Source organism: Neophocaena asiaeorientalis, unplaced genomic scaffold (genome assembly GCF_003031525.2).
Source record: "Neophocaena asiaeorientalis asiaeorientalis breed wild unplaced genomic scaffold, Neophocaena_asiaeorientalis_V1.1 scaffold150, whole genome shotgun sequence".
NCBI lineage: Eukaryota > Metazoa > Chordata > Mammalia > Artiodactyla > Phocoenidae > Neophocaena > Neophocaena asiaeorientalis.
This window is the reverse complement of record NW_020176571.1, coordinates 4128328-4154799: the sequence shown is the minus strand read 5'-3', so window position 1 is coordinate 4154799 and position 26472 is coordinate 4128328. Positions and strand designations below refer to the sequence as shown.

General features: G+C 43.0%; 1 protein-coding gene and 1 non-coding gene across 3 annotated transcripts; one reads left to right on the top strand and one right to left on the bottom strand.

Moving 5' to 3' along the window:
• Positions 1–456: 456 nt before the first annotated feature.
• Positions 457–26242, bottom strand: TIGAR (TP53 induced glycolysis regulatory phosphatase). 2 transcript variants are annotated; one of them, XM_024733392.1, is made up of 7 exons: positions 26070–26242; positions 19876–19913; positions 16252–16373; positions 6660–6737; positions 3274–3384; positions 2401–2461; positions 457–1951 (listed from the first exon to the last, which is right to left on the bottom strand). In XM_024733392.1, exons 1-7 carry the CDS (start codon positions 26240–26242, stop codon positions 1860–1862), a joined length of 675 nt encoding a protein of 224 aa, XP_024589160.1. In that variant the 3' UTR covers positions 457–1859. The 2 variants fall into 2 exon arrangements, with proteins under 2 accessions (XP_024589160.1, XP_024589158.1); XM_024733390.1 differs by having other exon boundaries at positions 457–2461; positions 26070–26222.
• Positions 6795–6867, top strand: TRNAG-UCC (transfer RNA glycine (anticodon UCC)). The gene has a single exon. It is a non-coding gene; the product is annotated as a tRNA-Gly (tRNA).
• Positions 26243–26472: the final 230 nt, after the last annotated feature.

The window sequence follows — 26472 nt, the reverse complement described above, 5'->3', positions numbered from 1 at the left end:
ACACGTGAAAAAAATGGATGGTAACACATGAAAGAGATCAGTGATCTGGAGGATATTTGCAAGGTCTCCTGTAACTCACTAAGGAAACGCCCCACAGCCCAACAGAAAACCAGACGGAGAATGTACGGTGGTGACTCGCCAGGGAGGGAAGCCTCATTGTCAACATGCACGTGAAGAAACTGCCCAGACTCCAGCAGTCACAGAAAAGCTCGTTATAACAGCGACACATTTTTCGCTCATCAGATCAACAAAAGTTCATCAGACAAGATTTCCAAAGATGTGGAAACCAGGAACTTTCAAATACTTCTACCGAGACTGAAAAATAGTACAGCCCGCTTCAGAGAACCACTGGCTCTTGTCAAACTGGAGATGCACAGTTTTTATGACACAGCACAAGGCTATTCCACGTAAGCATTGTTTTCTATAAGAAAAGAGTGAATATACTGAAACACCCACTGATAGGAGAATAAAGAAAAAAGGTACTACATTTATTTTGTACAATACAGTGGTTACAAGTAACCAGATCTATCTACACACACCAATACAGAGCCCCAAGATACATGTAATAAGTGAAAATACAGAAGACCAGAAACACCAGAACAATACCATTGTTCCCTTATGACACTAGGTGGCCACGTGAAGGATGGATGGGTATATGGACTCGCGGTGCTGGCTGTCTCTGTAGAGAACAGGAGGGAACAGGACAGCGACAGCTGCTTAAAGGAACTTGGCTTACATCGCAATGTGTTATTTCTTTTTTAAAAAGGGGGGGGATATTACTTCTGGGTGGCAGGGGTGTGGACGTTTACTATCCGTCCTCTTTGGTTACTTTCCGACGTTTCGCCTGCAGTGAGCTTCCTCTGCACTCAACCACACGCTCTGCTCCCGCACTGGCACGAACGCTGGCAGCGCTGGACGCGCTAAGGACAGCAAGATCCTGAACTTGAAAAATGACTACACGCGATTTCAGCCTGAACTGGCAGCCTCAGTCCTACCCTCTGTGAGCTGAGACTCACGGCGTTCATCAACATGATAATTTAAAAGCAAACTGCGTGGAGAACACGTTCTCCATTTACATGAGGGCCTCAGCGGGACCCCTCTTGTGTACAGAATTAAGGTAACCAAACTCCCTTTTCTCCAGTGCCATCTGGTGGAAACGAGAGGAAACCTCATCTGTACCTCCCACAAAAAAACCACGGTTCTTTTCAGTGAAGCCCCTCTTTTATTCTGGGGCTACTGTGAAGCAACCGTTTACTTTCTTTAGTGCCATCTTCAAACTGAATTCTTCAGCCTACAGCTTAGATAAGAAAGATCTGCTCTTCCCTCTTCCTCCGCTCGGATTCCTTCTTTAAAAATTCTGTAATCAGATGTTGCTTCTTCCTCACGAGACAATCCTGCAACCACAATCCACATTCATCTGCATCTCAAACCCTGCAGAGTAAACAATCCCAACAGGTGATTTCCGTATTAAACATTTAGTGTCGCTTGCTTTTACATAAACTATGACGGCAAGCATTTCTCCTTTAAAGGACTTTTTGAATATAACATATTTTCACATAAATATGGAGTGGAAATTACAAATAGTTCCCTCTTCCAAGGACTGGATGAGACAGTAAAAAAGAAAACATACAGTATCTTACCAAGAGCCAATAAAATAGGCCAGATTTTTCAGACATTAAAGAAAAATACCAAAAAAACCAGGACATTAAAAAAGCAAAAAAACCACAGTAACAGGATTATTACTCCCCCAGTTTGCAACACTGAGTTCCTTCATCCATTTACAATCCAGAGATGTCACTGAGCAGGGCGGTTAAAATTACCCTGGAAAATTCCAACTGTACTCACGAAGAAGTCAATTCTCAATGGTTTTCCATTAGTGTCTCATGTGGCTCTGATTCCACTCGAGCTTTATAACCCGCTCTAACGGACAGCTTTTTCACTGTTTCCAAGCCTGCATCAGCAGAGAGTGGGAATAAAGTCAAAGGCCCCCCTCAGAGGCTCACATTTGTTAGATTTCGATGCAGATTTAAATTTAGTGAATTTTGGTCACCCCGGTCAGGTGGCCCTGTAGGTTCACACACACACACTGGGTGGTTGGTTTCACCTCTCCTTTCTCACAGTTTATGATAAAGACACTCATCCCTGTATTGGGGCTGACTGATGTGAGTTCGGACCTGCTCAGGGTCACCGGGAAGGAACACTTAAGGTCGGTCAGGAAATAATCCAACAGGCTTCTCATGTAGGCGCCGTGACTCACAACTAAGACACTGGCCACTAACCCTGGAGCGCCGCTGTCAGAATTAAACGTGGAGGCACAGTTTTTCCCTAAAGGAAATATCTCTGCCAAAGAACTTTCCAGACAGTCGCTCGGGGCTTCTTGGGAAAACTGTTCATTCTGACCTGCTTCTTTCAGGATCAGCTGACAAAGAAATTCAAAGAAGTCTTTTCCACGCATCTTCACCTACAAGGAAAGAAAAAAAAAGGTGAAATAAAGTGACATTAATGACTGTTTTAAGACGTAAACGGAACTGAGTTTTTCTATACGTCAGCGCCCGTGACTACAGAAGCAGATGGACAAAGGTGAGTAAGATACAATGACTAATTCCTGACTTCAAAGCACTCGGAGTGTAGCTGGGGAAATCTACAAGCAAACAGAAGCCCATAAAATATCGGGAAACTAGGAATACCTAGGAAGCTGCATCGGGCACTTCCGTTCAATTAGAACAACAAGGATAAGAAGCCTTCCCTCACTAAACTAATACAAAGTCTTTACAAGAAATTTATGAAAATTAAAAATGGTGGTGGTGGGGGGAAATCACCAATAACACAACTCAAAAGCAGAACACTCCAGAGCAACGCAAGCAGGGCTCCAATGTCACTCAGAGCTGCAGGCGCAGGAGAGGCCTGATGGTCTTGCCACCCAAGTTGTTGGGTTTTACCCACCATCCCGCTGACCAGCACCATGCCTGCTTCACCGACTCCACTGCCACTGCAAAGGCTACTCTGCTCCCTTTTCAAGGAGTTTTCTTCACAGACCCATCTAACAACCCATTTCCTCAAATCCATTATCGGTAACGACCTAATACACGAGGAAGACAGGACAGCTCAGAAAGGGAAAAAATGGTATGATGCAGAGTTGTTCTGTGAACCAAACAACTTCCAAACTGCTTAGCTACAATTCAGAGACACCTTGCTTACGCGACGAGTCAAGATTGCAGCTACTTTGACGTTGGCACGCTCGTGGACACGGCGACTTTCCCCAGGGCTACGTACCTGGTCCAAGGTCTCTCCTCCGGGCGGAGTGAACACAGGGCACTCCTGCCCAGCTGCTTTGGCCATGGCCCTTAGCTCACTCAGCGGCGAGCCTTCTGCAATCCCATATTTCTGCAACGATCCAACAGACAAAAAGGCCTCAAAGGAATTCGCAATACAACAACTAAGTACATGTTTATGGCAAATTCAGAACAATCATTCCGGAGATGAGCTTAGATTTCTTTGGCTTACTTTAGCCTATCTCCTCGGAGAAAATGCAAACCCAGATCCATGTGACTTCAAAGCTCATTCGCTTTTTAGATTCATAAAAATTGAGTCTCAGCAAAGGACACGCAAGTCACAAAGGAAATGCAAATGGCCAATAAACATGGGAAATCTACCTCACTAGGAATCCAGAGTGTGAAAACTAAGATGACACCTTTCATAAGTTATTAAATCAGAAGACCACAGAGATCACTAACAGCCAGTGTTGATGTGGGAAGAACTCTCTCCTAGATCATTCATGCGAGTATGAATTGGCACAGATTTTCTGGAAGGAAATGTAGCAATACATACAAAAGTCTTTTTAAAAAGTACACACTCAGCAATTCCGTTTCTAGGAAATGTATGAGATATGTGTGTGAAGGCTCAACTACAAAGATGTTTATATTTTAACATGATTTACATCAGTGGGAAATCTAGTCACAGCCTAGATGTCCTAAACTAGGTCAGTAAGTCGTAGCTTGGTCACACACATGACGCAACGGCAATGCCTTAAGAATACAGAGTCATTGATTATGTGATCATACCGATGTGCATTATGGGCACTGAAAACACAGCACGTGAGACGGGCCGGCTATAAAACAACGCACAGAGTAGGAGTGCATTTCGAAAAACATATACACAGACAGACAGACAGACAAAAACAGACAAGAAGGAAAAAGACAGGAGCGCACATACCAAAATATTCAGTGTTTGTGTGTGGTAGAAATTTTAATTGTATTTTTTTCCAAAGTGTTCTTAGTTTTAATTCCCTACAATGACAATGGATTACTTGCATAAGAAAATACTGAAAGAGACAAATCGTCACTTATGGTTTGCACTGATGATGCCAAAAGATTCTACCACCACCATCAGATAAGAAATCCAATAGTGAAATATTACATTTTTATAAGAATACATGCACACTTTACCAGCTGCTCTTCCAATCTTCAAGCCCAATTTCTTACACTCTTAATTGTATCTGGAGCAACCTAACGATTACAAAGAGGGCCATTAAAAGCCATCAGTTGCTTTGTTTTCACAGGAATGGAAGCATCCATTTGTTGAATACTCCAAACGCTTTGCTGGGGCAGTTAGGAGGAGAGGACAGGCGGCTGCACAGCTCCCACCCTTGCTGAGACCGCGGGGTGGTGGGGATACCAAGCAACTGCAAGTGGAAAAGGGCCGAGATGGAGAGAGACTGACAGATAACGGCACGGATGTCTAATCTGGACTCGGGAAACCACTGAGGGCCATAGCCCCTGGCGAGTGGAAGCTGGCCAGGCCTGGGAGCAAGCATTCCAGGCAGCGTGGAGGACAGATGCGGAGGTTCACTGAGCACAGGGTGTTCGGGAGATTCCGGGAAGAGGCTGAGAAGCGAGTGACCAGCGGTCCAGAGCACAGACTCCAGGCCCAGAGGCCTCAGTGTGAATCTGAACTCTGCCACGAATGAGCTCTGGGACCCTGGGCCTGGACTTGACCTCCATGTGCCTCGGTTTCTGCTTCTGTAAAACGGGGGTTAAGAAATGAGGTTTTTACATCTTCCCGGCACCGGGGTTCTTGTGAAGATGAACAAACCCGCGGCTCTTGGAACAGTGGTGGGATGCGGTGAGCGCAGCGCCAATGCCCACTCATGTGACCGCTAAACCCAGGCACTGAGCACCCGGCAAGGGGCAGGAGGCAACAGATCAGACCCTGCAGCTCCCAAGAGCCGGGTCAGAGTTACGACAACTCCTGAGGGTAGAAGAGAAGCAGTGAACCCGTTTATACAGGGGTGTGGCCACCAAATTCTGCCAAGATTACCCTGGCTGCGGCGTGCAGATCAGACTGGGAAAGCAGGAGACTCGCTGTCCCAGCGCCCCAGGCGACAGGATGCCGAGCGGCAGCAGGAGGGCGGCGGGGGGCTCGCAGAGACATGAAGCGTTCAGGAACTTCTCAGAGGCTGAGCGGACAAGACGAGGACAGGAGGCGCAGTGCGAGAGACGGTGAAGAGCCGGCAGGAGGGTTTCAGCCACTGCGTGAAGCAGGGCCACGTGGAGAGGGGGGCGCATTCCACTGGCCGGATGCGGCCGCGGGGCAGCTGAGCCACAGGCGGCTCGGTGTGTGTGCGCAGCTCAGGGAAGAGCCGTGGACTGAAGTCACTGCAGAGGACGAAGTTACCCAGGAGACAGCACGGATGGAGAAGGGACGGCCCAGCCGCTGACAGCGCTTTCTCCTTCACGTGATGGCGGGCCCTGGGCAGCGTTCCACTGAACTCAGGACATTTTCTTCTTTTAATCTATTCAGATTTAGTTTTGGGGATAGGTGTATTTTTCGTTTTGTTTTGGTCGCGCTTTATTTTAGTTTTTTGGCCACAAAGCGCGGCTTGCGGGATCTTAGCTCCCCGACCAGGGATTGCACCCGCGCCCTCAGTGGTGAAAGTGTGGAGTCCTAACCACTTGACCGCCAGGGAGCTCCCAGGACATTTTTCTTTAACAACGTTCGAGCACTGGCTCCTGGGCACACAGTGAGCCTTTCCAGGGACAGTTTACGCTGGAGCTCTAGCCTATAGGCTGAACTGTAACAGTGAACACACGCAAGTTATGAAAAGCAGTTCTTTGAAGATGCCCTGGCCATTCTGTTACATTTCCCTCCAGGGGTAGAGGAATCACAGGGCTGGCAGGACAGCAACCAGCTTACACGCTAGTATTATAGAGTGCACTAAAAACACTGCTCGAGGAGGAGACTTGGGGCCGAATCTCAGATCTGAAATTGCTGTCTTTTAGCTAAATCACCGTTTCAGGAAGATTCATTTCTGGTAAAGTATATAAAGTTGGCATAAAGAAGTCTATTCATGCTTATAATTATGGGGTAGGATTAGGAGACTGGGAAGAGAACTTTTCACCTTTAACTTTAAACTCTTCTGTACTAAGTTCTCACAAGTATGCCTTGCTTTTGTAATTTAAGATGCCTCTTTCCTAGGATTTTAATGATCAAAAAAGACACTATTTATGAGAGTAAGTAACAGTGACTGCCACACAGTAGATTCTTCACGTAATAGCTGATATCACATCCCTAGCAGGTAGGCATTTAATTTCTAGCCATGGGATAAACTGAGTTGGTTTACTGATAATTTATGGTAAAAGAACAATATGTAAGTTACTTACCCTTTCTCGAAGTCTTGAATCATACTTTACTGTCATATCTTTGCAAAATTTGCTCTTCTCCAAAATTCCATGCACGGTCTGCAAATCAAAAGACAACTATCTCTTTTCTCATAAAAATAATCGTTCTTGGGGAATTCCCTGGTGGTCCAGTGGTTAGGACTCTGCACTTCCACTGCAGGGGGCCTGGGTTCGATCCCTGGTCAGGGAACTGAGATCCCACAAGCTGCACACACAGCCAAAAACAATATCATTCTGGGAGTGTCAGGATGCTAGCATAGGAAGTCACTGAACCCACCTCCTCCCGAGGACACGGAAAACCCCGTAAGGCTGACAGCAGATTTTCCAGTAGAAACCTTACCGGCCAGAAGGGAATGGCATAACATATTCCAAGTGCCGAGAATTCCAACCAAGAAGCTTTTCTCTACCCAGCAAGGTTATTCAGAATTGCAGAAGAGATCAAGAGTCTCCCAGAAACAAAAGCTAAAGGAGTTCATCACCACTAAACCCACCCTAGAAAGAAAGAAATATTAAGGGGGGAATGCCCTGGTGGTTCAGCGGTTAAGAATCCACCTGCCAATGCAGGGGACATGGGTTCGAGCCCTGGTCCAGGAAGATCCCACATGCCCCGGAGCAGCTGAGCCCACGCGCCACAACTACTGAGCCTGCGCTCTAGAGCCTGCGAGCCATGACTACTGAGCCCACGCGCCTAGAGCCCGTGCTCTGCAACAAGAGGAGCCACCGCAATGAGAAGCCCGCGCACCGCAACGAAGAGTAGCCCCCGCTCGCCTCGACTAGAGAAAGCCCGCGCGCAGCAACGAAGACCCAACGCAGCCAAAAATAAATAAATAATTAAATTTATTTTAAAAAAAAAAGAAAGAAATATTAAGGGGACTTCTTTAAGCTGAAAAGAAATGGCACTAATTAATAATAAGAAAACATATGAAAGCAAAAATCTCACTGGAAAAGGTAAATATATAATAAAGATAGTAGATCAATCACTTGATGAAGATGAAAGACAAAAGCAGTAAAGTTACAATAATTAGCTAAGGGACGCATAAAATAAGAAGATGTAAAATGTGTCATAAAAGGTACAAAACATGGCAGGGAGGAGTAAAAAGCTAGTTTTGGAATGTGTTCAAATTTAAGTTGCTGCCAACGTAAAACAGGCTACTACTTATATAGGATGTCATATGTGAGCCTCAGTAACCACAAAGAAAAAATTTACACTAAATACACAAAAGAAAATGAAAAAGGAATCTAAACATAACGTTAAAGAAAACCACCAAACCACAAAGGAAGAGAGAAAGAGAAGAAAGGAGCAGAGAGAAACTACAGAAATAGCCAGAAAACAATGAACAAGATGGCAGTAAGTACATACCTCTCAATAATTACTTGAAAGGTAACTCAACTAAATATGCCAATTAAAGATACAGAGTGGTTGAACAGATTAAGAAAAGAGCCATTTATGGGCTGCCTACAAGTGACTCACTTCAGAACAAAGGACACACACAGACTGTAAAAAGATGGGAAAAGATATTCCATGCAGACAGGAATGAAAAGAAAGCTGGAGTGGCTACACTCATATCAGACAAAGTAGACTTTAAAACAAAGATTGTAATAAAAGACAAAGAGAGCATTACATGATAAAGGGGTCATTCCAGCAAGAAGATATAATTTTATAAATGTATATGCACCCAACAGAGGAGCACCAAGATATTTAAAGCAAATATTAATGGACTTAAAGAGAGAAACTGAGAGCAATACAATAATAGTAGGGGACTTTAGCACGCCACTTACACAAATAGGTAGGTCATCCAGACAGAAAATCAGTAAGTAACATCAGTCTTAAATAATGGATTTAATAGATAAAAACAGAACACTCCATCCAAAAGCAGCAAAATATTCTTAAATGCACATGGAACATTCTCCAGGACAGATCACACATTAGGTCACAAAACAAGTCTCAATACATTCAGGAATACTGAAATCATAACAAACACCTTCTCTGACCACAACTGTATGAAACTAGAAATCAAGCACAAGGGAAAAGAACCCAGGAAAAACCCCAAAAATGTGGAGGTGAAACAACATGCTACTGAACAACCAATGGATCATCGAAGAAATCAAAGGAGAAATCAAAAAATACCTAGAGACAAATGGAAACAGAAATACGACATACCAAAATCTATGGGATGCAGCAAAAAACAGTTCTGAGAGAAGTTCACAGCAATACAGATCTACCTTATGAAATAAGGAAAACCCCTAATGATCTAACTTTACACCTAAAGGAACTAGGGGAAAAAAAGAAATAATAAAGATCAGAGTGGAAATAAATAAAATAGAGACCAAAAATAATAGGAAAAGTATCAACAAAAATAAGGGCTGGTTCTTTGAGAAGATAAACAAAATCGACAAACCTATAGCTAGACTAACCAAGAAAAAAGAGAGAGGACCCAAATAAATAAAATCAGAGGTGAAAGAGGAGAGGTTCCAACTGATAACACAGAAATACAAAGGATTGTAAGAGACTACTACAAACAATTATATGCCAACAGATTGAACAACCTAGAAGAAATGGATAAATTCCTAGAAATTTCCATGATTTTAAGACTAAATCATGAAGAAATAAAATATAGGAGTAGACTGATTACTAGTAAGGAGACTGAATCAGCAATCTAAAGTCTTCCAAAAAAAAAAAAAGCCCAGGACCAGATGGCTTCACTAACCACCTGGAACGCTACAAAACATTCAAAGATTTAATACCTAACCTTCTTGAAATCTTCCCAAAAACTGAAGAGGAGGGAAATCTTCCAAACACATTTTATAAACCCAGAATTACCCCTGACACCAAAACCAGACAAGGACATCACAGAAAGAACTATGGCCAGTATCCCTGATGAACATAAGATGCAAATATCCTCAACAAGATATCAGCAAACCGAATCCAACAATACATTAAAAGGACCATAAACTCCCAGGACCAGATGGCTTCACTAACCACCTGGAACGCTACAAAACATTCAAAGATTTAATACCTAACCTTCTTGAAATCTTCCCAAAAACTGAAGAGGAGGGAAATCTTCCAAACACATTTTATAAACCCAGAATTACCCCTGACACCAAAACCAGACAAGGACATCACAGAAAGAACTATGGCCAGTATCCCTGATGAACGTAAGATGCAAATATCCTCAACAAGATATCAGCGAACCGAATCCAACAATACATTAAAAGGACCATAAACCACGGTCAAGTGGGATTTATTCCAGGGATGCAAGGATGGTTCAACATATGCAATCAACTAACATGGTACACCACATTAACTGAAGGATAAAAATCACATGATCATTTCAATAGATGCAGAAAAAGTATTTGACAAAATTCAACACCCATTTATGATTTAAAAAAAAACAACTCTCAACCAAGTGGGTATAGAGGGAACATACCTCAACGTAATAAAGGCTATAATATATATGACAAGGCCACAGTTAGCATCAGACTCAATGGTGAAAAGCCGAAAGCTTTTCCTCTACGATCAGGAAGACAAGGATGCCCACCATCACACTTTTATTCAATATAGTTTTGGAAGTCCTAGTCACAGCAATTAGGAAAGAAAGAGAAATTAAAGGCATCCAAATTGGAAAGGAAGAAGTAAAACTGTCAGTTTGCAGATGACATGATACTATATGCAGAAAATCCTAAATACTCCATGAAAATACTATTAGAACTAATCAGTGAATTCAGTAAAGTCACAGGATACAAAATTAATATACAGAAATCTATGGTGTTTCTGCACACTAATTAGTGAACTATCAGAAAGAGAAATTAAAATAGTCCCATTTACAGCTGCATCAACAAGAATAAAATACCTAGGAATAAATTTAACCATGGAGGTGAAACCTGTACACTGAACACTATGACACTGATGAAAAAAACTGAAGATACAAATGAATGGAAAGATATTCTGTGTTCATGGACTGGAAGAACTAATATTGTCAAAATGTCTATACTACCCAAAGCAATCTAGATTTGATGCAATCCCTATCAAAATTCCAGTGGCAATATTTCACAGAACTAGAACAAATGATTCTAAAATTTGTACAGAATCTCATAAGATCCCAAATAGCCAAAGCAATCTTAAGAAACAACAAAGCTGGAGGAATCATGCTCCCTGATTTCAAACTATACTATAAAGCTAGAGTAATCAAAACAGTATGGTACTGTCATAAAAACAGACACATAGATAAATGGAATAGAATAGACAGCCAAAAATAAACCCACGTATATATGGACAATTAATTTACAACAAAGGAGCAAAGAACACACAATGGAGGAAGGACAGTCTCTTCAGCAAATGGTGTTGGGAAAACCAAGCGGCTACATGCAAAAGAGGAGACTACACTACTATCTTACACCCTACACCAAAGTTATCCCCAAATGGATTAAAGACTTGAATGTAAGGTCTGAAACCATAAAGGCCCTAGAAGAAAACATAGGCATTAGTATTTGCAATGTTTTTGTAGATCTGACTCTAAAGACAAGGGAGCGAAAATAAACAAGTGGGACTACATTAAGCTAAAAAGCTTCTGCATGGCAAAGGAAACCATCATCAAAATGAGAAAGCAACCTATTGAATGACAGAAGATAACTGCAAATCATATATCTAAGGGATTAATATCCAAAATATACGGTTGATCCTTGACTATGGGTTTGAACTGCACAGGTCCACGTGTCCATGGATTTTTAAAAATACGTACTACACGATCCGCAGATGTGGAACCGTGGATACACAGGACTAACTGCAAAGTTATATGCAGATTTTTGACTGCAAGGAGGGTGGGAGCCCCTAAGCCGCACATTGTTCAAGGGTCAACTGTATAAAGAATGCACACCAGTCAACTACAACAGAAACCCAAACAACCCCGTTAAAAAATGGGAGAGCATCTGATTAGACATTTTCCAAAGACACACAGGTGGCCAATAAGCACATGATAAGATGTTCAACATCACTATTGTGGAAAGGCAAATTAAAACTACATGAGCTATCACCTCACACCTGCTGGAATGGCTATCATCACAAAGACAAGAGATAAGAAACGCTGGAGAGAAAAAGGAACACTTGTGCACTGTTGGACTGTAAATTGGTGCAGCCACTACGGAAAACAGTACAGAGAGTCCTCAAAAAATTAAGAATAAAACTACCGTATCACCCAGCTATCCACTTCTGAGTTTCTGATTTTGTTTTTTTTTTTTTTTTGGTCGTGCCATGTGGCTTGCAGGATTCTCAGTTCCCTGACCAGGGACTGAACCTGGGCCATGGCAGTGAAAGCCCGCAATCCTAACCACTAGGCCACCAAGGAACTCCCCCACTTCTGAATATTTATCCAAAGAACACAAAAACACTAATTTGAAAAGCTATATATACCCTTATGTTCATTGCAGCATTATTTGCAATAGCCAAGATATGGAAACAACCTAAGTGTCCACTGATAAATGAATGGATAAAGAAGATGTGGTAGGACTTCCCCGGCGGTGCAGTGGTTAAGAATCCGCCTGCCAATGCAGGGGACACAGGCTCAATCCCTGGTCCAGGAAGATCCCACATGCCGCGGACCAACTAAGCCCATGTGCCGCAACTACTGAGCCTGAGCTCTAGAGCCTGCGAACCACAACTATTGAGGCCGCGTGCCACAGCTACGGAAGCCTGTGTGCCTAGAGCCCGTGGTCCGCAACAAGAGTAGCCCCCGCTCACCACAACTAAAGAAAACCAGGGTGCAGCAACAAAGACCCAACGCAGCCAATAAATAAATGGCTTGTTCGTAAATAACATTTTATTAGAACTCAGCCATTTATGTATCACTTATGGCTGCTTTCACAGTACAATGGCAGAGTTCACAATTGTGACACAGACCATACAGCCCACAAAACTTAAAAATTTAACTAACTAGCCCTTTACAGAAAAAGGTTCTAGTTCATTAGTTCTCCATTCAGGTGTGTCTAAATTGGTTTTAAACCCATCCATTGAATATTAATTTCAGTTATCTTTTCAGTTCTAGAATTTGCATTTGGTTCTTGTTTATAATTTCCAGTTCTCTGCTGAAATTCTCCATGTCATTTTTATCTGTGCATTCAATGATTATTTTAAAGGCTACATCTGATAACTCCAGATACCAGATAACTCCTGTGGCTCTTTCTGCTGCCTTTTGTTTTTGCTCATTTTTGTTCATGTTTCCTTCTCTCATTGTGTACCTGGTTACTCTGACAAGAGACACTGTATTTGCAAAACGGTAGAAATCATTAAAGTCCATAGTCTGCCTTGTTTTTTAACTCCCTTCGAAAAAAATCAGACACTGTTTTACATCGTCAATATTTGTTTATATTTACCTATACCTGTAACAATTTCTTTTGCTCACTATTCTTTTCTGAATCTCAGACATCTCTTCTGGAATTACTTTCCTTCTTCAATTATCCTTTGAAAGTTTCTTTCTAGCTTGTTTGTCTGAAATGTCTTCACCTATTCTCTAGAAAATGTTTTGCTGGTATAAAACTCTAGATTAATCTTTACTATCTCTCAGCACATCAAATTACTGTTGATATTGACACATTTGTTGATAGTCTAATATTGGTCTTTAATGGGTAATGTTTTTTCCTTCATAGTCTTTGGAGTTTTGCAATATTGCTGTAAGTGTAGATGTGTGGGTTTAATTCTGACTGGGATTTTTTCTGGATCTGATATTTTGCTATCTTTCAATAACTCTGTAGTTTATTAACCGTGACCTCTTCGAATATTGCCTCTTTCCCATTCTCTCTGATACTTCCTCTCGAAAGACGACAGACCTTCTCATCACATCCTTCTGTCTTAGTCTTATTTTTAATCTATTTATCACACTGTGCTACACTTCAGTTGCTATCTTACATTTATCTATAAGCAAGTGACCATTTCAGCTCTATCTAGTCTATAATTTAGTACAGCCACTGAGGTTTTCATTTTTGGATAAACTTTTTCCATATTTTAAGTAAATTTTATTGAAGTATATTTCGAGTGTACAGGTCACTGAGCTGTGACAGATCTAAGTACCGCCAAAATCAAGACAGAGAAGAAGTCTATCAGCCGAAATGATTCCTTCGTGCCCTTGCCAGCCAATGCCTCCCACCCCTGGCCCCCGGCCCGCACTACCTGCTTTATGTGCTCTAGAGCCTCATGTAAATGGAACCACACACTGCACTCTTCCACATCTGCCTTCTTTTGCTCAGATACTGTTCTGGGGACTCCTCTGTGCTGCTGCTCAGGTGCCTTCCACTGTATGAATATACCATGTTCATCTATCCATTCACCTACTGATCAACACATGGGTCGTTTCCACTCTCTGCCCATTACAAATAAAGTTGCCGTTAAACAGTTGTGTACAAGTCTTTGTGTGGACATATATACTCTTACTTCTCTTGGATAAATTTCTGGGATTGAAACTGCTGGATCACACAGTTAGTGTATGTTCAACTTTCAAACCGTTTTCCAAAGTAGGTGTTCCATTTTACATTCTCACCAGCAACGTCTTGAGTTCCAGGTGTTCCACATCCTTTGTCTTTCTAATTTTAGCCATGCACACGTTGTGTAACGGTGTCTTGCTGTGGTTTTAATATGCGTTTCTGTCGTGATCAGTTATCTCATCTGTTTACTGGCTTTCCCCATATCTCACTTTGTAAAGCGCCCGGTCAAATTCAAACCTTTTGCCTATTTGTCTAATTACTGAGTTGGAAGAATCTTATATATTTATACAGCTAAGAGATATATATTGATAATACATACATATGTGTCAGATATATACACATATATTACATACATGTAACACAACGTTTACAATTTTCTCCCAATCTGTGTCTTGTTTATACTTTGTCCCAAGATGCCTTTATAAAGATCTTCCCCGTTTCCTTATAGAATTTTCATAGATTTAGCTTTTAGATTTGTTCTATGAACACCCGCAAGTTAGTTTTTGTGGACTGTGTGAGGTGAGAGTCACATGTCATGCTTTTCTGCTTGGATGGTCCATTGTTTCAACACCCTTTATTGAAAAGACCATCGTTTCAACCACGGAATTACCTTGGCACCTGTGTCAAAAGCCAACTGACCAAAAAGACTAAACGAAAACAACTGACCATATAAGTGAGGGTCCCTCAACTTGTGCTTAAAAGAAAAAGTCTTTATTTTGCCTTAATTTTTGAAAGTATTTTCACTGGGTATGTATTTGGAGATTTTTGAGTCATTATTTCCTCAAAATCTGTCTTTTTACTTTCATACTCACCCTCATCCTTCTCCCCACTTCCCTTCTGAGACTTCAACTACATGTATATTGCACTGCTTGATACTGTCCTCCACGTCACTGAGACTCTTCACTTTCCCTTCTTAGTCTTTTTTCTTTCCACAGTTAATTTTGGAATGTTCAGTTTCCACGTCTTCATGTTCACTGACGTCTTCTTCTACAGTGTAACCTACAGTTAATCCCACCCTATGAAATTTTCATTTCAGAATACTGCATTTTTCACCTGTAGAAGATGAAATTTGGTTCTGCTGTCTCCTACTTCTCACCTCATGCTCCTCTGAGGACAGTTCAGCCTCACTATTAAGGTGTAACATGCTCTCTGTATCCAGCAAAGCCTCCCCTTGCGCTGGTGGGAATTCTGACTCCGCACCCTGTGTGCGCCCCAGGAATTGAGTGGATGACCGCCACCCGCCAGGGACCTTTTCCCTCCCGCCCGAAGCCGTGTTTTCTGCCCTCGTGCAGTTTCAGCCAACCGTCCAACAAAGAATCACGGGGATCCCTACACACGTCTATTGAGTTTTCTCTGTGCAGCTCTCTCTCCAGCACTCTTCCCCACAAATTTTAGTTACTTAAATGCCCCAAATTCCAAGCTCTGTCCCCTCAATCACTGAGACCACTGTCCTCTAGTTGGCTTCTTCTGCCAGAGTCTGGGAATTGCTTCAGCTGGAAAACCAGGACGATCAAGGGCTCACCTGTTTTGTTTCACTTCATTCGGGGATCGCAGCCCACGCTGCCTGGAGTCCAATGTCTGAAAACAGTTGCTTCACAGATTTTGTCCTGTTTTCTAGTTGTTTATGGGGGGAGGCTACATTCCAACCCTGTTATTCCCCCATGGTTGCCACAAAAGTCTCCTCCCACCGACCTTTTAGAAGTTGACTTGGTTCTTTCTTAAATCTCTGGGATCATTTTTACAGTAATCTGTTCCTTAAAGATATTTCACACGTCTTTTATTTCTTTAGAGTAACACAGTTGTTTTTCAAACTGTATCTGGATTCTAAAATCTGACGTCTCTGTGGTGTTTCCACTGGCTCTCTCTCACGACACCTTCTTTGCCTTTTTATAGGCCTTTTGTTAGACATTTTCCCCAAGCTACTCTAACTTAAAAATTACCACAATAAAACAAAGCACAAAAGTAAAATGAAGGGAAAAGAAGTAAGTTCTGTCAGGGAGAGGAGGGCTGGGGATGACGTCCCGTGTGAGTTAATTCCCTGCGGACTCTGGCACGACTGCTGAGACTTTTGACTCGACAGCCTCAACCCTGACTCTAAGCTCACCTGCTTTGTCCTCATGAGGTCGCTGGAGAAAATATGAGTAAACTTCACGTTGTTAAGAAATATACCAGCAGCAGCTGCTTGTTTAAATCCAGTTTCTGAAAGAGGCTCATCTATTCCTTGTCCTGTGGTATTAAGAGAAAGAAGAGTAACATTCAAATATATATACATATATATGGGATGCAATAAAAATCACACCTAAGAGAATATAAAGGGCATTTATCTATATTTTATTACAAGATTTCCTTGGGTACTTTTCCACATAACTTTTCAGAGAACTGAAAGCAAGCAAAACTCAGCTAGGATCCTGTAAAAGCTCTTCTGTATCTCCCAGAAGAATGTGTGTCTGGCGAGAACTGGGTAATGAGGAGGCTGCCCCGAGCTCTCCCCCCCACATCGCCCATCACTTCACCGCGTGTTTTATTAATGCTGCCCCTACCTTACGTTTTCAGCTCAGCTGCTGCATTTGGGCAGTCGGATCATCACCTAGAAAAGTTTTCCTTCTTTATCTCCACTGTTCGAATTCAGTAACGTTCAGTATTGCAAGTCATTCTCAATAAACGCTGACAAGTCTTCTACTAATTTAGAGCAAGTAACAGGTCAGCCAATGACTCAACACACAGGAAAATAATCTGTCATGAATGAGAGTTGGCAGAAACAACAAGTAACAGATTTGGAACCACTAATACGTCAGACGTGTAAATCAGCAGAGACTATAAACAGAGTCACAAAAATAAGCGACAACAAGCGATCAAAAACCAGATAGCTTTCCAAAAGAACCAGACAGGTCTTTTAACAGTGAAAAATGGAATTGCTGAGGAGGGGAAAAAAAAACATCCCTCAGTGGATAAAAGGAGATTCATTAAGCTGAGAAGCTTCACAAGCCCAAAGGCAGGGCTGAAGCTGGCCCCTGGCACAGACACGAGGAGACGGAGAAGCACAGATGTGTCAAAGACACGGAGAAAGGACGAGGATTCCTGAGCACATCCAGTGGGAACTCCAGAAAGACAAAAAAGAAAATGGAGAACAGAAGTGAGGGAACACATAAAGCTATGTTTCCTATGACGGAAACACAGTGTACACCAAGAAGGATAAATTACTAAAAAAAAAAAAGTACCTTCCTAGATTTAGTAAGAGAAACTGTAGAATACCAAAATAAAACACAAAGACTTTAAAAGCAGTTACAGAGAAAGACAGATACCCACGGTGGGACACCATTTGGATGAGAGAAGACTTCTGAAGCCAAAAAGCAGCAGATGAATAGCTCCCAGGAGCTAAGAGAGCTGTGAGTCTAGAACTGTCTGGACTAAAAAGACTGAGGAGGATAAAAACAGAATTGTCTGGAATAGAATCAGTTGAAACGATCTTCACCACAAATTGATTTACACAAGAGGACTTTTCAAAAAAGATGCTTCAGGAATGAAGGTCTGAGACGCAAAAGAAATGGCGAGGAGAGAAACTGGCAACTACAGATGCCAATCTAAACAAACACTAGGTAACAAATTAAATAATAACGCCTACACTGCATGGTGAAAAAAGGACAGGACTAAACGGCAGCACACACTTTGTATTTTTTCAGGAGAGATGATATTTCTCTTCCACTTTGTTAGGCACAAATGGTAAAGATATAAAGGCAACCATCAAAAGGATAGAGATGGCTTATTTTGAGGCCAGTAGGGAAAGTAAGAGTGGGCTGGATAAAGAGAAGAAAAAGAAAAGCAGGCACCTAAGAAGTAAAGGTGAGTGAGAAGGAAAGGACTAGATAAAGAAGGGAGAAAAGAACCACAAAGGAAAAGTCCAAACACACCAGAAACCAGAGTCAATGTGGACAGACCACTCTCACCAGTTAACAGAAAGATCATATTTCTTTTCTTTTCTTTTTTTTTAAAGAATCAGAATCAGCTGCCTACCATTTACAAGGTAACGCTTAGGACATCAGTACACAGCAAGGTTGAACGGAAAGGGATAGGAAAATATGTATCAGGCAAATCCCAACCCCAAACAGCCGGAGTTGCCATATCACTCTCAGAAATGCAGACTTTATGACAAAAGTCTTGGTAAGGATTGTGAAGATCACTATAAACAATCAGTGTTCCCATTCACCACGAAGACAGAGCAATTTTAAAACTTGTATGTGCCTAATAAATTAGCCTCTAGCTGCATAAAAGCAAAACACATAAAGCACAAGTTGACAGAACTTCAGGTATTAAAGCATGAGCTGGCCATCACAGCGGGAAATTCAACATATCTCACTCATAAATTGACGCTTAGCTCGTACAGGCAAATGAGTAAATTTACAAAATTAGTAAAGTATGGAAGATTTGAACAACAAAATCAAGGTCAAGTATTTGATATAGAACTCCATACCCAACAATTAGAAAACGGATTTTTTCTCAAACACACAGTAGTAGGTTTATAAAAACTGACCATGCTAACCAATTTCAAAGATGTATTATCAAAAAACCATATTGTCAGAACACAAAGCAATTACAGTGGAAGCCAATCACAAAAGATGAAGAACAAAACCAAAAAGCCCATTCATTTGGAAATTTAAAAAACAGTTCTAAATAACTCATGGGTCAACGAAGAAATCCTAACGGAAATTTAAGATACTTGGTGCTGAATACTTACCAGATTACTACAAATCAAAACTGCAGGTATGTGACAAAAAAGTGGTACTTAGAAACATATAAGGCTTGAGGGTTTTAAAAAAATCAAAAAGGAGGCCATAACTTAAAGAACTAAGCATCTAACTTCCAAAGTTAGGAAAACACAAAACAGACCTAAAAAAACAGGTGTAAACACGAAAATTTTATTCATGTTTTACCGTCAGCTTCGAATGAAATGAGACCAAGGAGCAGGGCCCACGGACAAGGCGGTACTGTACGTGAGCCCAGAGGATGCTCTGGGTGGGGCCCAGGTCAATGGGAAATAGAGGTGCGTTTAATTATCAGACTGATTTCCAGAAGAGGGAGGCAAGCACACAGGGTATGAAAATCAGCTTCTGCAAACCCCAGATGTCCCTAACCCAAAAATATAAAACTAAATGCTTGTATAATCCAAGCAGAGAAATAGCATGTCTAGCTGAAAGATATTCTTTAAAAGCCAGGCCAGCTGGATCATAGGGAGATTAAAAGATCTGAACCCAAATTAACAGAACAAGGCAGGGGGCAGAGGACAGTCTATTCAGAATAAAGTAACAACCCCATGTGAGAACAGGAATTCTCTTTTTAAACCATTTCTTTGTTACTACTAAAAATAATATAAGTATCTTAGCAGAAAAATACCATTAACACCAGCCAGTAAATTTTTTGTTTCCAAATATGAAATCATTTAAAATCCTGGCAGATACATTTTAAGACAACTAGACTCAATATAAGTCCTTAATCAGCTTTGAGCTGCCCACGAACAACTTGGAGCACTGTTCTTTACATCTAATTCACTCAAGAGACTCTTGGTTACCATCTGCTCTGATCATATTTCTGTGACCATGATGATTTAATACCGTAATCCCAGTTCACAGTCCAGAGCGGCCCCCGGTCCACCCTACCCCACCGGATCTGATTAACCCATATTTCACATTAATACTAACAGAGAGAGCTAAAATAAGAGTCAGAGCATACCAACCTTGAAGGATTTTCTCCTTGTTAAGTCTTGTTTCTCCACTAAAACAGGGAGGGAAAAAAGCCTTTATTACCAAATTAGGTTATTTTTGAAATGAGGAAAAAAAAATCAGCAACAAAAGGTAATGATACTTGTAAAGACAGCATATTGTACCTACGTCAGAATCTAACCTGTAAAGATAAAATTTATTCTAAACTACTGTCTGCAATCATCTATTCTATGTTCCTAATCGATAAGCTAAAAATTTCAAATTGCCCCAAATTCAAATGTATAGATCAACAATCTTAAGTGAACTAAAGGTAGAAAATGCTATTTTAAAAGTAGTATATGTACGTATAAAAAATTTTTGTTAAATAATCTTCTTAAATATGTTGATCAAAACTACTCCCACAGGCATCGGGACCAAAACACAACAGCTGGTCCATCCGTCCGTCCGCTGCGCTGAGCGGACAGGCGCGAGGGACGGAGAGTGGAGCGCAGACCCGCAGACCCCGGCCCTGCCTCCTCGGTCCTGGAGCTGCTCAAAGCTGCTCCACTTTGCAACACCAAGGAATTACAAAAGCAAACCCAACCCATTCTGAAGCAACGCGGAGAGCGATGGGGGGAAGTGGTGTCCCAAAGCAACTGGATTGAGGCTGGAGGGGGAAGGTGAGGGTGACGGCACCTGGACCAGACCAGACAACAGAGTGCAGGTGGGAGCTGGCGTGTGCTGTGCGCACACTGGACAGAAAACTGCAAACGGTGGGGGGAAACACCCCACAGGCCTCTTCAGATCGAGTTATCGCCTCATCTGGAATCAACTGTCCCCACAGCCCGCGTCCACACCCTTTCATGTCGGTGAGAGGTGAAAATCCGTGAGGGGAAACCTCGCTGCCATCTTTCGGGCCCAGGAGCAAGACTGCTTGGCGCTACACTCACCTGCTGGGTTAAGCTCAATGCCTCAGCTTCCTCATCTGTAAAATGGGGACAATAAATGGTCCCAACCTCACAAGATTCTCGGGATGATTGGATGAACACAGGTAAAGCACCCAGAACACTGCTTGGCTTTAGGAAGCACTCAGTAGCTGTATTTAAGTCATTTTTGGACAGACGATATAGATATCCAAGACTTAATGCATTTTTAATCTTTTAAAAATTATGAAATAAATAGTAAATAATATAATGATAAAGCCAGCAGGCACATAACACCACCCAAGTTAACAGATCACTGCCAGCCTCCAGGACCATAAACAGTGGGATATCTACCTGATGGAATTCGATGCAGCTGTGTCTACGGGAGAGTGATTTACGTAAAGAGATGGAAAAATCACCAAGACATATTCAGCAGAAAAAGCAAGGTACAGAATAATATACAAAGATTGCTACCTTTTTAGAAAGGCCGGACAGGGACTTCCCTGGTGGCACAGTGGTTAAGAATCCGCCTGCCAATGCAGGGGACACAGGTTCGAGCCCTGGTCCGGGAAGATCCCACATGCCGCGGAGCAACTAAGCCCGTGTGCCACAACTACTGAGCCTGTGCTCTAGAGCCCGCGAGCCACAACTACTGAAGCCTGCGCGCCTAGAGCCCGTGCTCCGCAACAAGAGAAGCCGCCTTAAGGAGAAGCCCGAGCACTGCAATGAAGACCCAACACAGCCAAAAATAATTTTTAAAAAAAGAGAGAAAGAAGGAAAGAAAAAGAAAGGCAGGACACAAGAGTAAACATTTGCATCTGCACGAGAGATGCCGGGAGGATGCAGAGGCTGTGGTCACCTGCAGGGTGACAGGACAGAAAACTCAGGAGAACTGTTCTGACTTCTAAACGTGTGGATGTAGTGGCTTAAAAAATATACGACAAGTGAGTGAAATTTCACAGCACTACTGGCCACTCACGTGCCAGTATTATCATTCTTGAGGTGAGTATTAATAAAAGATGTCTTGCAGCATTCCAAAACCCATTCAGAATCGTATGAAATGGATATGAAAGAGATTAAGCTCTGCGGTTCAGATGAACAAAGCATCCAGGGAAGTGATGGGGAAGGCACTGCTTCTCATACAGAAAACAGTTCCCAAACACTGGATCCACTTCCTGTCTGTCTCAGCCTCACAGTCTTGCTGAGACCAAGAATAAAAGGGCTGTGCTTCACTTCTGTACGAGTGACGTCCTCTTTAGACAATGGCTTTGTAACCAATTCAATTACCAGCAAAATTTAAAGAACGCCTCCCTGGCCCCCAATCCCGTATTTACTTCTATACGGGAACCTCAGAAGGTTTTGCCCACTTACTGTGGATCACAAGCTCTCTCGCTCATTGTACAAATTGAAAATCAAGGGTGAGAAGAAATTTAATAATTACGCTGGACCAGGTCTTTACAAATCACACAAATGATTTGCCAAGATGATAACTTTTTGTATGCTTACTGAAAAGGTAGCTCAAGATTTTAACTTAATCCCAATAGCTGATTTGATCAAGGATTCAGCCTATTAAAAAACAGAATCCCAGTACTTCGATAATTGGTAACAGTGCTGCCCCAGCATCTCACCAATTCCAGCAAAAGGAGAAGAAATAGCTGTGATATAACAGAAGATTTCCTGTAGCTGTAAGTCAGCGGAGACCGCTGCAGGCGTTAGTGCATTATTAATAATCACTCGTGTTCCACGGGGCATTTTTTGCGTTCAAATCACTTTATAAACATTATAGCGTAAGAATCTAGAAAGAGAATTTTTTTTCCAAAAATGTGCACAAATGTTTAGTTTTACGGCTTTTATCAGCTTTTTCGAGAGGTCTGTACAAATGCTTGAAGCAACTGTTTAGTTTGTTTGGGGAGTGGGAAAGGAAAGTGGGTGGCTAAAATAGGTTTACTATTAAGCTACGTCCCTAACCGAAGCTTGGCTTGTAGCAGTGGCAGGGAAGGCAGGGGGAGTGGAAAGGTCAGAGGAGTGTATTTTAAAGGAGTCAGGAATAACAGCACTCATTCTCCAAACCTGCAGTGTGACTCACTTCCAAGACAGACGCCCGACTCCGTGAGAACGCAAACACTTAGGCCAGGAAGTCAAGTCTACGACCGGCCGTTTAAAGGCCCACAAACGTGCACCATTTATTTTGTGGGTTATCATGCTGTTCTCCCCTTAAAAAGACACGTTATTTTGTTAGTTCTGCTGTGTATTCTATAGCGTTTCTCTAGAAATCATATAGAAAGCTTAATTTCCCAATCACATCCTTTTTAATCATGCATATACAGCTTTAACCTAATTCCTCCACACCAGTTAATTCATTTGAAAATGGATTAATAATTTGAAAACATAGAAGATTTCAAGCACTAGTAACATGGAGAGTTTCACCAGATGGTCTGGGGGCAAAAATATGTAAAATACTCAATTCATGATATATCTTTGTCTATATGTAGATTAGGCCTAGTTGCATAGGTTCTCCCGGTTAATCAACCCTACTCCCAGAAAACAAATATCACAGTAACATAACAATTACATGCATCTTGATAAAAGTTGACAGATGATCCAATATTCATTTGGCCTCTGCTTTATTAACAAACAGAACAATGACTAGCATTCATGAAGACTAAGTGCCGACAGAGACAGAGTAAGAAAAACCAATCAGTTTTGCTGTCAATACCTACACTGACTCAGCATCTTTTTTTTTCGAAGCACAGGCTCCGGACGCGCAGGCTCAGCGGCCATGGCTCACGGGCGCAGCCGCTCTGCGGCATGTGGGATCCTCCCGGACCGGGGCACGAACCCGTGTCCCCTGCATCGGCAGGCGGACCCCCAACCACTGCGCCACCAGGGAAGCCCCATGATTCATCATCTTTAAGTAGTTAAAAGTAAAGGAAATTTGCTTTGTAAAAATGTTTAAAGAGCTAGCTAAAAACGGAAGTGAAATGGGATGGTTTTGCAGGCAACCAACTGCAAACTCCTACAAAGAACCTTTCAAGGGAACTAGGGCCTTCGATGTGCCGTGTGGGTGATGGCAGTGCCGACCTGCATATACTGGGGTTTTCAACCGTGCTGAAAGCTCAATCAGACTATGCTACAGCTCAATCAGACTAGTAGACTTGAAGTTTGAAAGGTGGGGTATTCTGTTCCAAAAATGATACAACTGGTAACTCTCCCTTTCAAGTATGATGATGAAGACCAACACACAGATGGTAACAGCACAGATTCATAAAGGATTTGGCTGAACTTAAAGACACTGCATTTAAAAAGTTTTCTTGCATTATCCAAAAATTATCCAACTCTTAAACACACTGAGTTTCAAAGCGTTTGACAGAGTCAGGTAAGAGAAAACTCAAGGTAAGTTCCCACTACTGTGCTCAATGATTCAAACTTGCTGATTCCAGTAAGAGTCATTACGTTGAACTCTGGTGATCAATCAAGTTTGAAATTGTTTCTTTTTCTGAAAGAATCATCAATTTTTAGCTTTGAGAACTCTGAAGGAGAAAACGAACCCTATCAATTATTTCAACACTTCCTTTGCACTTTCCCATGAATAAAACAGAGCAAAGTAAACTATTCTTATCACGCTTCACGGTTATATCACAGGAAAGAAAAAGTAGCCTCTGAAATGGCTGGTGATACTCAAGCAACCTACAAACACTAGGTTTTAACTCTGTAAAGTTGGAGGCAGAAGGGCATAGTGTATAGTTAAGAGGATGGGCCGATTCTATGACGAATTCATTTTAAAAATCAAGCCCTTTTTAAGAAGCAGGGAGGGGATAAAATCCACACTCATGTAACTATTGTTTATTAAGAAACTAAATAGGGATCATCTTGTTTTTCAAGGGGTGGTTTTGTCCAGATTTTCTACAACTTCTGAGTGGCAATTATACACCAGGGACTGTGTCAAGGCATCCAGAAACTTCAGAGGAAAATGAGGGCAATCAAGACGCTAATTCCTGTTCTGCTACTGACTAGCTGGATGACCTTAAGAAGGTCACACGACGGTCATAAAGCCTTCTAAAAATGGAGAGGGTGGGGTGGAAAGAGAGGAGCTCGATTTCTAGCTCAGTCATTAAAATCCTGTGAATCCTAAGGGAACAACTTCAGATGGTTGCCAAGATAATCTTCCTATAAAGTAAAAACAGGACCAAAGACGATAGCAGCTAAAGTCAGCTTGACAAGGTTAGACCATATTGCTGTTCTCCACAAGCTCCACGATGTCAAAAACGGCATCTTAGTTACCTGTAACCCTGTAACCCTTAGTTACCTGCTGACACACAGCACCCACTCAGAATGCTGGTTAACCATACACACAAATTGGAGGACTCACTGCATCTGGATCAGAGCTGTCCTTACAGAAACAAAAGTTAGTTAATTCTCAAGATATATTTCTCCCCCTCCACTGTGCTATACGCTTCACCTTTCTGACATTTCATTATCACGCTAACCCAGTGAAGTGGGTCCTATCACTTCCGCCATTTTATAAATCAGGAATCTGAGGTCGTAGAGATTAAGTCGGTAAAAGGAAGCCCAGGTTACAAGGCTCCTTGCTGGAGCCCAGATTCTAACCTACGTCGATCTTTCTCGAAAAATCTGTGCTCCTGACCTCCCTGAATTCCACCTCCCATTAACACCGGGCCAAGAAGAGTCGAGAAGGAAAAAGGAAGAGACGTAAAGACTTGTCAGCATTTAGCTCCCTGTAACGTAATATGATAAACATATTTATTTGGGGCGATGCAGGCGGCTGAGAGCAGGGCGAGGCCCCCTCTCCTCCCCCAGCGACAGAAGATCTGCGGAGAAGAAGCGCATCTCAGACACAAGCCTGGGGGGCGGAGGCGACCGAGGGGACAGGGACGGAGCCGTCGCAGAGCCTGGAGCGGAAAAGTCGTCCCCGGACCAGTCACTCTGCAGACCCTGGGGGACCGGCCGGGGGCAAACGCGGGGCCCGGGAGGTGCGGCGACAGGGCTGTCTCTTCCGCTTCAGCTGCCACCCGGAGACGGGGGCCCTGACACTCACTCCTCCCGACCTCCCTGTCCCCATCGAACGCGGGACCGCTGCCATCTGACACTTGGCTTCCCGCTCAGCTTCGCTGGGGCAGGAGGGCCGGTAGGGGGTAACTCACAGGAAACACCTTGAAATCGCCAGGCCGAGCCTCGGAGGAGCAAATGGGACGGGCAGGGCGGGGCGGGTGCAGATCTTCGGTCCCCCAGCCCAGCCCGCAACACTCCACGGAGGGGAAAGGGCAGCCCGCGCCGGCCATACTCACTGCCGGACCACTGTCAGAGCGAAGCGCGTCATCCCGCCGGCGCCAGGACAGAGCAAAGCAAAGGCCGCGCACGCCGCCCGAACCGTCACCCACACTCCGCACAAGCCAACCGGCACTGCGCCCGCCGCACCCCGCAGCTTCCGCACCCCGCCACCGGCCGGCTCCGCTGCCATAAGCCGAGGCGGCCGTCACGTCACTCCAGGACGGCCAATCAGGGAGGCCGGGGGCCGGCAGGTCGCGGAGACTGATGTGCGGCGAGGCCCCGCCCAGGGCCGTGGCGCGTGCGCCCCAACGCGCCGGCCCGTGATTGGTGCGCGGCAGGTGCGGCGGCCCCGCCCCGGACCGGGAGGCGGGGCGTGCCCAGGGAAACCCGGGCCTGTAGGCTACGAGCGGCTAAGGGGCT

Excerpts from the sequence above, each read along its gene's own strand:
- TIGAR (XM_024733390.1), bottom strand. The coding sequence starts at position 26,101 with ATGACGCGCTTCGCTCTGACAGTGGTCCGGCA. Across the intron at positions 16,374-19,875 it reads CAAGGAGAAAATCCTTCAAG|GACAAGGAATAGATGAGCCT; the intron begins GTTGGTATGCTC and ends TTAATACCACAG. Across the intron at positions 6,738-16,251 it reads ACCTCATGAGGACAAAGCAG|ACCGTGCATGGAATTTTGGA; the intron begins GTGAGCTTAGAG and ends TTTGATTTGCAG.